General features: G+C 38.6%; 1 protein-coding gene and 1 long non-coding RNA gene across 3 annotated transcripts; both read left to right on the plus strand.

The window, feature by feature from the left end:
• Positions 1-2887: 2887 nt before the first annotated feature.
• Positions 2888-7680, plus strand: LOC143886790 (phenylalanine ammonia-lyase-like). Its single transcript, XM_077390911.1, has 4 exons — positions 2888-3464; positions 3672-4249; positions 5246-5782; positions 6958-7680. The coding sequence occupies exons 1-4, from the start codon at positions 2951-2953 to the stop codon at positions 7486-7488; spliced, it is 2160 nt and encodes a 719-aa protein (XP_077247026.1). The 5' UTR covers positions 2888-2950; the 3' UTR covers positions 7489-7680.
• Positions 7681-8466: 786 nt separating this feature from the next.
• On the plus strand, positions 8467-12668 carry LOC143886791 (uncharacterized). 2 transcript variants are annotated; one of them, XR_013253920.1, is made up of 3 exons: positions 8467-8916; positions 9350-9517; positions 11492-12668. It is a non-coding gene; the product is annotated as an uncharacterized LOC143886791 (long non-coding RNA). The 2 variants fall into 2 exon arrangements; XR_013253919.1 differs by having other exon boundaries at positions 8467-9517.
• The last annotated feature ends 375 nt before the right edge of the window (positions 12669-13043 follow it).

Here is a 13043-nt window from a genome sequence, read left to right on the forward strand (position 1 = left end):
TACCATGATCTTCTTTCCATGTTTATCATCTAAGTGCTCAATATAAGCACTACTTGATTCTCTTGTAATCACATCCAAGAAATTCAAGAATAATAGAAATTCTCTCAAATTTGACAGCTTAATATAATAAGATGATCCGATGGTGAGATCAACATATTCTAACAAAATAAGTTTTAGACAAACTGTGAGATCTTTAGGATTTGCTTTAAGAGATTTTCAAGGGATAGTGCAGGAATAGTTTGGTTACTATTAGTTTCCCTTTTTCATTTTGATTTTTTTAGGAGATTTTCTCCTATAAATATTCAAGTAATGGGATGAAAAAAACTCAGTACTTTGTTTTCAAAACTTGTTGCCTCTTTGTTGCCTTCGAATCTCCCCTCGTCCCGCGCCAGAAACAACCCACCGGCTGCTTGTGTGGTTGCTCGTTTCCGCAAGCATCTGCTGCTTGCATGGTTTATCCAATTGAAGGTTAGCTATCAATCCATCTCCTTCCTTATTTCAAGATAATTTTATCAACCCTTATCTCATCCTTGTTACACGACCAAAACTAGCCATCATTGCCAATTTTAGCTACCACCTTGTTTCAGTCGTTTAACATCCAAAATACCCCTTGAATATTAGAAAACATTCCCTATCCTTTTCTCCTTTGATAGACCATTAAACCTTCACCCAATTAGCCCATAAAACAACCATACTATTTTTGAAAACCCATCAGAGCATCCCTATTTCCTAGCCGATTCCAACCAGCCTTATTTATCCCATTACTAACCCAATCAACATTGCTAATTGTAACCCCTTTAATGTAGGAACATAACATAAAGCACCCATAGAAACTGCTTTAACAGCAGCCCACACCCTTATTTTCAGCCACGTTTCATCCACCTATCAATTGCCTATTTTGCTTATTAAACCGATCCGCAAACCTTTTTTCTTATTTCCACCTATTCAATCCTTAACCTCCTCTGACCCTTGATTCTAAGAACCCAATACACCTTCATTCCATCATACCCACATCTATTAGATTCCATTTAGAATTTCCCACATGCCATTCAAGTAGAATTTGCATTAGTTTTATGAATTTTCAATTGCTCTTTCCATTACTTTTTCATTTGCTCTGTTTGGTTGGCTATTTTTAAGGAGATTGAGGGGAGAACATCTTCTTGAGATCTTCTTGAGATTGTTTGGTTGCCTTTTAAGGTCTTTGACCACTAGCACTGTCGGACGACGGTCGGGTGATGTGGCGTGCTCGAGTTCTTCTCTCCAAATTTCTTCAAATCAAAGAAATTTGTGGAGAAGATCTTGGGGAGATCTTTTTGCCCTTATCCCAAACCCCCCCAATATTTGCAAGACAAACCAAACAATGTTTCTTTCTTCCACCCTTAATCTCCCCATTGACTGATTTGCTTTAGATCTCCCCTTTAATCTCCCCTTTGACCGCTGAGATATAGATCTCCCAACGAATTACCGGCATCCAAACAGAGCATTAGGTACCTTTACTATGCACAACCAAGCCGTAATTAACGTATTAGCCGGTCTCTTTTTAAAATATTCGGTGACTTCTGTCTTCTTTATATACTTATTTTCTTTAACAAAGCATAACAAAACAGAAGGCATGGAAGTACGAGTGCTTTGTAGGATAGGATATAAATTTGGAAATTTTATCAACACTACTGTCTTTTGATGATGGCACTCCTCACTTCATTAAAAGTTTGGTATGGCCCGCACCACAGGATGTTCCAAACCGTCCATTAGATGGGGTACAACCTAAAATAGGTTGTGCCCTAAAAATTATTTCCATAGGTTGATCCTATCCCTCCGATCTCTAACATTCAGATTGGCGGGTTAGGATCAACCTATGGAAATGATTTTTGAGGTACAACCTGTTTAGGCTGTGACCCATCTAATGGACGGTTTGGATCATTCTATGTTGCTGGCCATACCGTACTTTTTAATAAAGTTAGGAGTGCCATCATCAAAATACAGTAGTGCTGTTAGCATTTCCCTATAAATTAGGCTTTTTTTTAGTTTTCGATAGTTCTGAATTCGGAACAAGATTCTTAATAAGATAAAAGAAATTGACTAATTAGTTACCAAAATTGAAGCCAATTTGCAAAATTTACTTTTAATTTAGAAAATTAGTATTTGTTTCAAAAGCCTAAGTTTTTTTTTTAATTATTCGGTCTCTCTTAGTTATTGAAATCCAAACCCCGGCATACAAAATTCAGGGTGATGATATTTTCACCCCCCTGCAGTACTTGCACATCCCGCTTATAACGTGAGTTGACATAAAGTTGCCCACTTTTAACTTCAAATCAGGTTATCAGTGGGGTGTGCACGTAATGCAGGGGGTGAAAATATCATCTCCCATTTATAAAATTTTCAATTATTTAAAGAATTTCATTTGGTAAATAATATAGACCCCCTTTTTCCCTTCACCACACCTTGTAGTGTAAAAAAAGTAGGCATAAATGCACTACACTGACCCAAAAAAAAATACACTGGGAATTTATTATTTCCCGAGATTTTATAACTAGCTGAAAAGATTACGACTGAAAGATAGATTTTTTCCCATCACTGGCAGAGTGGCAACCCACATTTGTCCTCTTTTGAAAAGAAAAACGAGCGAATCAATCTCGGCCGTCCATCTATCAGCACATGCGAGTCGCATTAAATGAGAGAAATACCGTTGAAATGCACGCACGTGGCTACTACAACCACCCCTACTCCCACATGCGTCCTACCTTACTACCTTCCCTTCTATTCTAAGTTTCTAACAACCCAAACGCGAGTTTACCAACTGTCCAGATCTCGCCACATCACTCAACTCCCCACGTGGCTAAATCTCCACCGCTAATTTTTTTCTCCTCCCACTATATTAAACACCCTCTTCTTCCTCTCCTTCACCCTCTCACTCCCTATCCTTCCACCATTCCTCCTCACACGTGCTAAAATGGTTGCAGGCGCAGAGGTAATCCAGAACGGTGGTTTGTCCCACGTGCCAACAACCCCTCCGATGGCCGCCACGTGTCAAGACGAAGATCCTCTGAACTGGTGCAAGACCACCAAAGCTCTTCAATGCCCGCACTTTGATGACGTACTTCGGATGGTAAACCGTTTTCGTGACGCAGATACCGTTACCCTGCAGGGGGAGGATCTCCAAGTTGCTGACGTGGTTGCCGTAGCAAGGCGACACGTGTCCGTAAATCTCAATTCAGGCTCAGCCAAGCCGAGAGTCGACTCCAGCGCGGCTTGGGTTGCGGCTCAGGCGTGTAAAGGCACTGACACGTATGGAGTTACCACCGGCTTCGGAGCCACTTCCCATCGGCGAACTAACCAAGGGGTTGATCTTCAGCGCGAGCTGATCCGGTTTCTCAATGCCGGAATTATCGCCGGAGAAGGTAACGAGCTCCCCGGAAGTATCACACGTGCCGCCATGCTTGTTCGAACCAATACTCTCCTACAAGGTATTTTCATTTGAAATGGTGCTTTTAATCTACATGCATAACAGCATAAGTGGGAAATTTTAAAATCTTTAAATAGAAAGCCCCGACTTACCTTGGCTACTTACCATTTTGTAATCTTCTTTCTATTTTCATTTTGTATTTCTTACCATGATTTATTTGCATCTCCACCATTTGATCATTCACCATACCAATTTGTCCTAACACAAGGTTACTCCGGCATCCGGTGGGAGATTCTGGACGCCGTTAAAAGCCTTCTAAACTCCGGCCTAACGCCATTACTCCCCCTCCGGGGCACTATCACCGCATCCGGCGACCTCGTGCCCTTATCCTACATTGCCGGCGTCATCACCGGTAGACCCAACTCCCGGGTCCGTACACCTTCCGGCGAGATTCTAACTGGCACAGAGGCACTGAAAAGAGTAGGTGTAGAGAAACCATTTGAGCTACAGCCAAAAGAAGGGCTTGCTATCGTGAACGGGACTTCAGTGGGGGCCGCACTCGGTGCTATCGTGAGCTATGATGCGAACATTTTAGCTGTCGCTTCGGAGATCATGTCGGCTATGTTTTGTGAGGTGATGCAAGGGAAGCCCGAGTTTACTGACCCGTTGACTCACCGATTGAAGCACCATCCGGGTCAGATGGAGGCTGCTGCTGTGATGGAGTATGTTCTTGCGGGGAGTGCGTACGTTAAGCATGCAGAGAAGCTTCATGAGCTCAACCCGTTACAGAAACCGAAGCAGGACCGATACGCGTTACGTACTTCGCCACAGTGGCTCGGACCCCAGGTTAGATCTTTTGTAACTTCGACTTGGTTAATTTGTTCCAAACACCCCTGGGTATTTTAGTCGTAGCTCTCTCTAGGCTCTAGACGAAATGTACCTTTATGAGTTTTTTAGTCCCCACCCCCTTGTTTTGGTATCTCCACCCACTGTCTAGAGCTTACAATTCTTTACTGGCTTTGATAATTCCCACTGACTTTTCTCTTTCTTAGGGCTAAAAGGCTAAAGACAAGAGCTTAGGGGTTTGGTGGAAATAATAAATGCTATTTATGTGAATTTTCTGACCCGTCACATTGGTTTTAATAGGAGTGTGTTAATGACACTATCTCTGTTTGGATGGCTACACCCCTCTATTTGGAGTTATTAAGTTCCCTCCTTTTTAAGGAGATGATTTTTTCACAACCTCTTTAGGATAATGCGCCCCACTTTTAGGCCCTGTTTGTTTAAGATTATTACAACCAATTGTTAGTGCCAAATTGATTACTAGACTCAAATTTTAATGTAATGTTGAGTCTTACAATCGGTTTGGCACTCATAATCAGTTGTCATAATCTTAAACGAACAGGGCTTAACGTGAATTGTGGCCGGACTTTAACGGTTTTTTAGGGTCAAATCACGTTATAAGTGGGGCGGATTATCCCACAGGGGGCTGAAAAAATGATTGCCATTTTTTTGGAAGACAAAAAGGGAGGGAGACATTTCAACTAATAAGTTAAGAGCAAGCTGAATAGAAGGGGTAGAAGTGACCAAAGCATGGTGCCTTATTCCAGAACGGATGATCCTAGCCCTTCAATCAGAAAGTCAAAAAAGTAGCAATGCTAAAATTAATGGTCTGATCATCAAATTAATGGGCCCCACTGTACTTTTATGGGGAAATGATACTCCCACGCTTTTCCATCATATCCACCCTTTTTATTTGTCTTTTTCTAAAAAAAAGCAAGCAATTAATTACCACTCTGACGAATTTACCCCTATTTTGTTTGTCATTGTCCGACGTGGCAGATCGAGGTGATACGAAACGCAACACAGATGATCCAACGAGAGATAAACTCGGTCAACGATAATCCAGTAATCGACGTGGCACGTGACAAGGCCCTCCACGGTGGCAACTTTCAGGGGACCCCAGTCGGAGTAGCCATGGACAATCTCCGATTAGCCGTGGCGGCAATCGGAAAATTACTTTTCGCGCAATTCTCAGAACTCGTCAACGATTATTATAACGGTGGGTTACCATCAAACCTTAGCGGTGGGCCCAACCCGAGTTTGGACTACGGATTTAAGGGGGCTGAAATAGCGATGGCCTCTTATACTTCGGAGTTACAGTATTTGGCGAATCCCGTGACTTCGCACGTGCAGAGTGCGGAGCAACATAACCAGGATGTGAATTCGTTAGGGTTGATATCGGCACGGAAATCATCTGAGGCCGTTGATATATTGAAGATGATGATCGCGACTTATCTCGCCGCTTTGTGCCAGGCCATTGATTTAAGGCATCTCGAGGAGAATATGCGGTACACTGTCAAGAGTGTTGTTGCACAGGTGCGTATGTTAGCAAAATGTGGAGAGAGAGAGGTGTTTTACTTTCATAAGGTGGCAAATGATATTTCCAATCTCTTAACCGGCAAATGAGAGATTTTATATGGTGTAAGCATGTAAGCTCGTATAGTACAGTATTTGTCAAAAAGTACCGTACGGCTTACACTATAGGATGATCAAAACCATTCATTTGATGAGCCACAACATAAATAGGTTGTACCCGAAAAATCACTTCAGAAGGACTATCCTAGCCCCCTCCAATCTATAGAGGAATTGCATATTATGGAAAACTTTATAGATGAGAGGGTCGGGATCATCATATGGAAATGATTTTTTAGGCATTTTTGGCCAACTAAATGAACTGTTTGGATCACCCTATGGGTCGGGATCATCCTTGCTTCTCAACCCAAGATCATGCAAGAGATAACCCGAGAAAACCCGAAAGAAAACCCAAGAGCAATCTGAGAAGAAACCCAAGAAAAAATCCTTTTTCTTTTTTCTGTTCTCTTTCTCTCTCCTTTTCTATCTTTTTCTCTCTCACCTCTCGAGGCAACCGACAAACCCCGAGCTTCTCTTGCCGTTCACAAACCCTATGCAAAACGGCACTTTCCATTTTACCGATTTTGGCAACTTTCCCAACAGATATTATTATGGTTAATTTTGAGGGAGATTATCATTAATTGTAGGCCTAGCTTTCTTAAGTAAAAAACGACTAGGGTGGGTTCAAGTCATCTCTTTTTTTGTGTGTGTAAAATATTAATAAACTTCACAAATATTTTTCCTTTCAAACTTTTCCAAAAGGAAAATGATATGGAGACCTAGAGTAGGACCTAAAATAGGACCTGCAATGAGAATATGCCATGTGTTAAAGAAAAAGTTACTTTTGATGAATTCCCTTAAAGAGATTGCTCACCTCACTAGTGATATTGTGGCGTGAAACAATTTGTTCGGTCACCTTTTAGTTCCTACTCTGGGTTTCCCTAGCATTACTCTTTCCAAAACAATCTTCCAATCCGGAAAGGGCCTTAGTACGTATCAGGAAAATGTACTTTGGAGCCCACCAAAGAATATACGATGTGCATCATTCTCCATCATATAAGTCATAATTCCCTAATTATCAACATTATACTGATGCTAATGTCACTCGCCACTGACTATGGTTACTATAACACAAGCAGGTGGCAAAGAAGATCCTAAGCACCGGGCCCAACGGCGAGCCACTCCCGGGCCGCTTTGCCGAGAAAGATCTTCTCCAAGTTGTTGATAGCGAGCAGGTCTTTGCCTACATTGACAACCCTACCCAGCCCGATTACCCTCTCATGCAGAAGCTCCGACAAGTCCTAGTTGAGCACTCTCTAAAAGGCCCATCGGACCCTGAGATTGACCCATCTTCGAAAACCGGCATTTTTGACCGGATTAAGCTCTTTGAGACTGAGCTCAAGGAACAATTAGAGGCACATGTTAGAATTGCACGTGCCAACTATGACAAAGGGTGTCCCCACATGCCCAATAGGGTGGCCGAGTGTCGGTCCTACCCGGTTTATCGGTTCATTCGGGAAGAGCTGGGGACGGAGATCCTGAGTGGGACCAGACAAGTCTCGCCTGGAGAACAGATCGAGGCCGTTCATGCAGCGGTGTGTGATGGGAGAATTGTTGGGCCATTGATGGAGTGTTTGGATGGGTGGACCCGGAGGCCAGGCCCATTTTGATTATGTTTTTTAAGTTTAGTTTTTTGTTTTTGTTTTTTTGTTGTTCTTCTGTTTTCCTTTTCCTTGGGTGGTTTGAAATGAATAACACATTACATTTGTTGCACCAAAGAAATCTGTATGAGAAGGAATTTAGTAGGTGGCTTGTGCTTCGAGATGAGACTTCAAAGTACATCTATTCTATTCTATCTACTACTATAAGCTGGGAGGAAAAGAGGTGATTTTTTTGAAAATTATATGAGAATTACACATCACCCCCAAACACATAAATACCTCTTATGCCCTAAACTTCCAACGCATCTAAGTGAAAATACCTCCTGTGTCCTTAAATTCCCACGACATCTCTCTCTCCTCATGTCTTCTTCTTTCTCATGTCCCCTAAAATTCCAACATAGGGAGATTTACAACATAGGGAGAGAAACGCTTCAAAGGTCTTGCGCAACGCTCCTCATTCTCGCCTCTCTCTCTCTCTACAACACAGGTGCATCCTTACTCTTTCTCTCGAAACCCTTACTCTTTCTCTCCTTTCTCTCTCTGCCTGTGCTACAGCTGTTGGTCTCCACGAGTTCCTCTCTCTTACTCTTCAGAACTCTCTTCCTCCTTCAAAAGGGCAACATATTTACCATTATCGGATTTTTTTCCCTCCTCTTTCTCACTCCCCCTGTCTCCATCTCTACTCTGTCTTCCTTCCTCTCAATCCTCCTTTGTTTACAACCATTTTGGGATTTGGTTTGTCATGTAGAAAGAAAGAGAAATGTTCCAGGAGATACAGGTCATCTTACTAAATTATTCTATGGGATTTAAGGGCTTCTCTGTAACATGTTCCAGGGGATTTAGGCATTTTGTAAAAAAATCTGGAACCCTACTTCTCTAATGATAATAGCATTCTCAGCAGTAAAAATTTCTTGAACCCTACAATACTTCCCAGAAGATGAAGACGTTGAACATGGGTTGCTTCGGTAATGTTTTTTGCTTTTTTTGTTATGTATTTTTCTTTTTTCTTTTTTCCACTTCTGGTTGTTTATTTCTTTCTCAAGGTGGGAATCTTGGAAGCTGATGGGGAAGATGGGTTCTAACCCCGTCTTCTCAAACTCCCCAAAGAAAGGCTTTTTAGCTGATGTGCACTGTAATAGACCATCTCTATTTTTGTATCTTTGCATTTGCACACCATATGATTGATGAAATGCGTGAAAAAGTGATGGTCTCACTGAACAGCTGCTGTGATGGTCTTTTGTCAACATATAGTTTTCATGAAAACATCAATTCGAATCAGTTGCAAGATGGCATTTCAGAATATAAGACTTATTTTTTTAGTTTTGACTATTGCCGATTAATATATTTGTCAAAATTTCTTCTAACCAAAACCCTCAAAATCAGTTCCTCAGGCGCAGTGTTAGAAGGGTTCAAACAATAGACAACGTCGCCTCTAGGGTATGTGACCGTTTTCTCCCTCCTGTTATGTATTCATTTCTCTCTTTTTTCCACTCCAAATGCATTTTTTGGGTTTGGCTTGCAAGGCCTTGCATCAGTTCTCTCTACCAATACCCCTCTTTTCTGTTCCTTATTTTTTCATTTTTCTTAGTGCCCTTTTGTTTTTTCTCTCCCTGTTTCAAATAAGAACTTAATTTTGGTTTCAAGGAACCATAAAGCAGACTTTTCAAAATCAAATCAAATCTAGAATTTTCTTTTCCACTGTACAAAATTAATTTTTCTTCTTTTGTTCATATGTGCAAATTTAATTTTAGATGCCTTAGCTTTCGACTGCATAAATTGAGATTTGACTACATTCAACTTAATGTTATTGCTATTGACTTTGTTTTCCTTTTTGAATTGTCTGATGATTTTCTTTCAATAAAAAATATAGAAATCTTGACTTGGCCGGTCGGATAATAAGATTCTGGCATCGCCCACCATTGGTGATCAGATCCAAACAATGTTATTTGGAGTGAGGAAATAGCTTCAGATTAGAAGTTGCATCGGAATAAGTACATCCTCATTATTTTATCAAGCACGAACAATGCTTCTAATACAGGTTTTACTGGGTTCTCTTTTCTGAAATTTTTATCTGAGAATTATATTCCTATTATCGCTGCTCTGCCTGTGGACTGTTTTTTGTGCTCTTTCAACGGGTAATGCTTTCCTATGTACTCTATTTACTATTTATCATTGTCATTTATTTTTCTACTTCTATTGCTCTTTGTTTAAGTATATCCTATAGATGCCAAGTGAAGAAAGTTATTTTATAAAAAAAAATTAAGAACCATTAAAAAAAAAATAACAGAATCATAATCTTAGGTTTCACTTGATACTATCTTTAATTGATAGAACATGAATAGAGTTCCCCAATTTTCCTAACATTCTTCCTCTTTTCATTGTTTCTGTTGGTTTCCTGTCTCTTTTGGGGATATATATTAGTTGTCTTCTGTTAATTGATCCATCTGTCATTTTATTCATTTTATTCATTTTAATCGGCTTTGTTTATTATAAAGCTAGAATTGTAGTGGCTTTTGTATTGGGTTAATAGGTTAGATTTACTTTTATTGTTCAAGTGTATCAAGTTCATCACCAAATTTGATCGACCAAGTAATTTAATCCCTTAAGAATTGTATCACCAAATTTATTTAGGAAGTACCTCTTTTTTAATGGTATTTAGGAAGTACCTTTAGCTTATGACGTTTAATGATAAGATCACCAGTAATTGATAAAAATTATCTAAGAATGCATCTTTCTTTTTAAAATGATTTTAAAGCATACAAATTGCATATTTGTTATGAATGTATCTTTTTTTTCAAATAAAGAAATCTTAAAGCAAACTTTTCGTTGTTGTAATCATTTGAAGAAATGAAGAAAATCAGCATGATGATAGATCAAGCTGCATCAATAATATTTCCAATGTTTGGGATTGGACTTACCCTCAAGATAGGGACAAATAGTAGTCTCATAGAAACTCCTTGAATGTAACAACTGTTTTGAGTAGGATGTTAGTTCTTTAGTTTTAATTTATAATTTTTTTTGCCATGTTCCTAGGCAGATGATGTATTTCCAAATTGCATATTTGTTATGAATGTATCTTTTTTTTAAATAAAGAAGTCTTCTTTTCTTTCTTCATTTGGATTGGATTTTTGGTTTAGATTGTTCCTTGGGGTTGCAATGAGGGGGGCTAAAGAAGAATTTTACAGAAAAGTGGCATGGTGACATACTTATTCCATTGTCTTCATCTCCACGGAATGGGTTTTCTGACAACAGCTGATGTTCACACCCTATTCCATTGTATGTTTGATATGCTTATGATATCCTATTTAATTTGTGTATGCGTGTACCCCAAGTTCTATCCTTTTTAAATTGAGCCATGAAAATCCAATGCCACCTCTCTTTCTTTCCAGACAACCCTTTTTTCATAGAAGAGTTTCCTTCTCAATTCCTCCTTCTATCTTCACTCCATGGTAGTACGAAATCCCCATGAATATCTTTTTACCAAGAAAGAAAGAAAATTCAGTAATCTCAATAACTGGGGTTAAGATTTTCCACATCTGCAATACCTCAAAGTGGTAAGTCTCAAAACCTTAAATTTCATCGAAAGGCAGTTGTTTTTTGCCACTATTGAACAATCCCAACCATAAGAGATTATAAAAGACTTTGAGGGATATAGACTCCCCTTTTGAATGGCTTCTTTTATGTGTATCTTCAAGTAGCACACCAGGTCTTTTCTATTTATTGAAAGTTTTTTTTTTACAAACATTAATTGAAAGCTTTTGTGTGAGTGGCTGCTTTTTGTGTGTAGCTTCAAGTAGCTCAATACGTCTCTTTTATTTGTTGATTTTTTGTTTTGACAAATATTAATGGAAAGATTTTGAAAGGGCATTTTCTACATGCCTCTTTTTGTCTCTTTTCCTATACAAAATGTTAATATGTGTACTGTTCATTCTAATTCTGACTGATTTTTTTTACCTGTCTTCTCCAACAAATTATAGGATCTTATTCCGTGCCATTGGTCTACAATTTTCAGGCACGCTCATGGATTCAATTCTTCTACGATCTTATTTTGTCTTCTCTCCAACCGAAGCTTAATTGTTCGATAACAAATCAGCAAATGAAAAGATGAATGGTGGGATCTAAGGATTAGCAGATTAATTGTAACGGTTATGGGATAAATCAAATCATATTAGTAGGGAATAAGGATCAACATTTCATTGTGATTTTATTTCTACTCTGTAACTTTTTTTGTTGACCTGCTCTAATTTTTCCTTTTCTATACCAAACTGCAAAAAGAAATAGAACATTGTGGCAAATAATAAGACAATGGAGGTATATTTTTAATCCATTTCCTTATGCTTATTTTTAGAAAATTAGTAATTTTCTTGATTTTCTATTTGCTAAAGAAATCTCGACGTCTGTCTGTATTTTTTCATATCTAATCAAAATATCAAAAAACATGGAATATCAGAAATATTTTTCTTTTCCAAGTAAATCTGAGTAAGCTAGACTACCAACTATTCTTGAACATGTATGGCCTCACCCTCTTGAACACGTATATGTATTTCTTTGGATTATGATAATCCATATGCTGCCACCTATACCACATTATCTTTGTGATGTTCCTGCAAGATTTGTAGTAAAGGTTGGCCATTGATACCACATTATGCTAATCCATATGCTGCCATCTATTCAAATGGATGGGTTTATGCTCAGCCTTCAATGCCTATTCCAAGTTTTGCGTCTTTTTGAATAAAAGCTTCCTTGAATGGAACAACTATTTTGAGTAGGATGTTATTTCTTTAGTTATAATTTATAATTTTTTTGCCATATTTCTATGCATAGGCTGTATTTCCAGATTGCATATTTGTTGTGAATGTATCTTTTTTTTCAAATAAATAAATCTTAAAGCAAACTTTTCTTTGTTGTAATCAGTTGAAGAAATGAAGAAAATCAGCATGATGATAGATCAAGCTGCATCAATAATATTTCCAATGTTTGGGATTGGACTTACCCTCAAGGTAGGGACAAATAGTAGTCTCATAGAAACTCCTTGAATGTAACAACTGTTTTGAGTAGGATGTTAATTCTGTAGTTTTAATTTGTAAATTTTTTTGCCATGTTCCTAGGCAGATGATGTATTTCCAAATTGCATATTTGTTATGAATATATATTTCTTTTAAATAAAGAAGTCTTCTTTTCTTTCTTCATTTGGATTGGATTTTTGGTTTAGATTGTTCCTTGGGGTTGCAATGAGGGGGGCTAAAGAAGAATTTTACAGAAAGTGGCCATGGTGACATACTTATTCCATTGTCTTCATCTCTACGGAATGGGTTTTCTGATAACAGCTGATGTTCACACCCTATTCCATTGTATGTTTGATATGCTTATGATATCCTATTTAATTTGTGTATGCGTGTACCCCAAGTTCTATCCTTTTTAAATTGAGCCATGAATATATCCTTTATCTTTTGCCAAATTAATCAATTCATTGTATTAATTGAGTCGTTGGAAAGTTGATGGTTGTTATAGATGGGATTCAGTGAGTTTTCTTGCTAACTGAGGCAAAGGATAATTTTTTTGCT

The sequence above is a fragment of the Tasmannia lanceolata genome, unplaced genomic scaffold, assembly GCF_043159265.1.
Source record: "Tasmannia lanceolata isolate RefF3 unplaced genomic scaffold, GAP_Taslan_0.1 ptg000011l, whole genome shotgun sequence".
Lineage (NCBI taxonomy): Eukaryota > Viridiplantae > Streptophyta > Magnoliopsida > Canellales > Winteraceae > Tasmannia > Tasmannia lanceolata.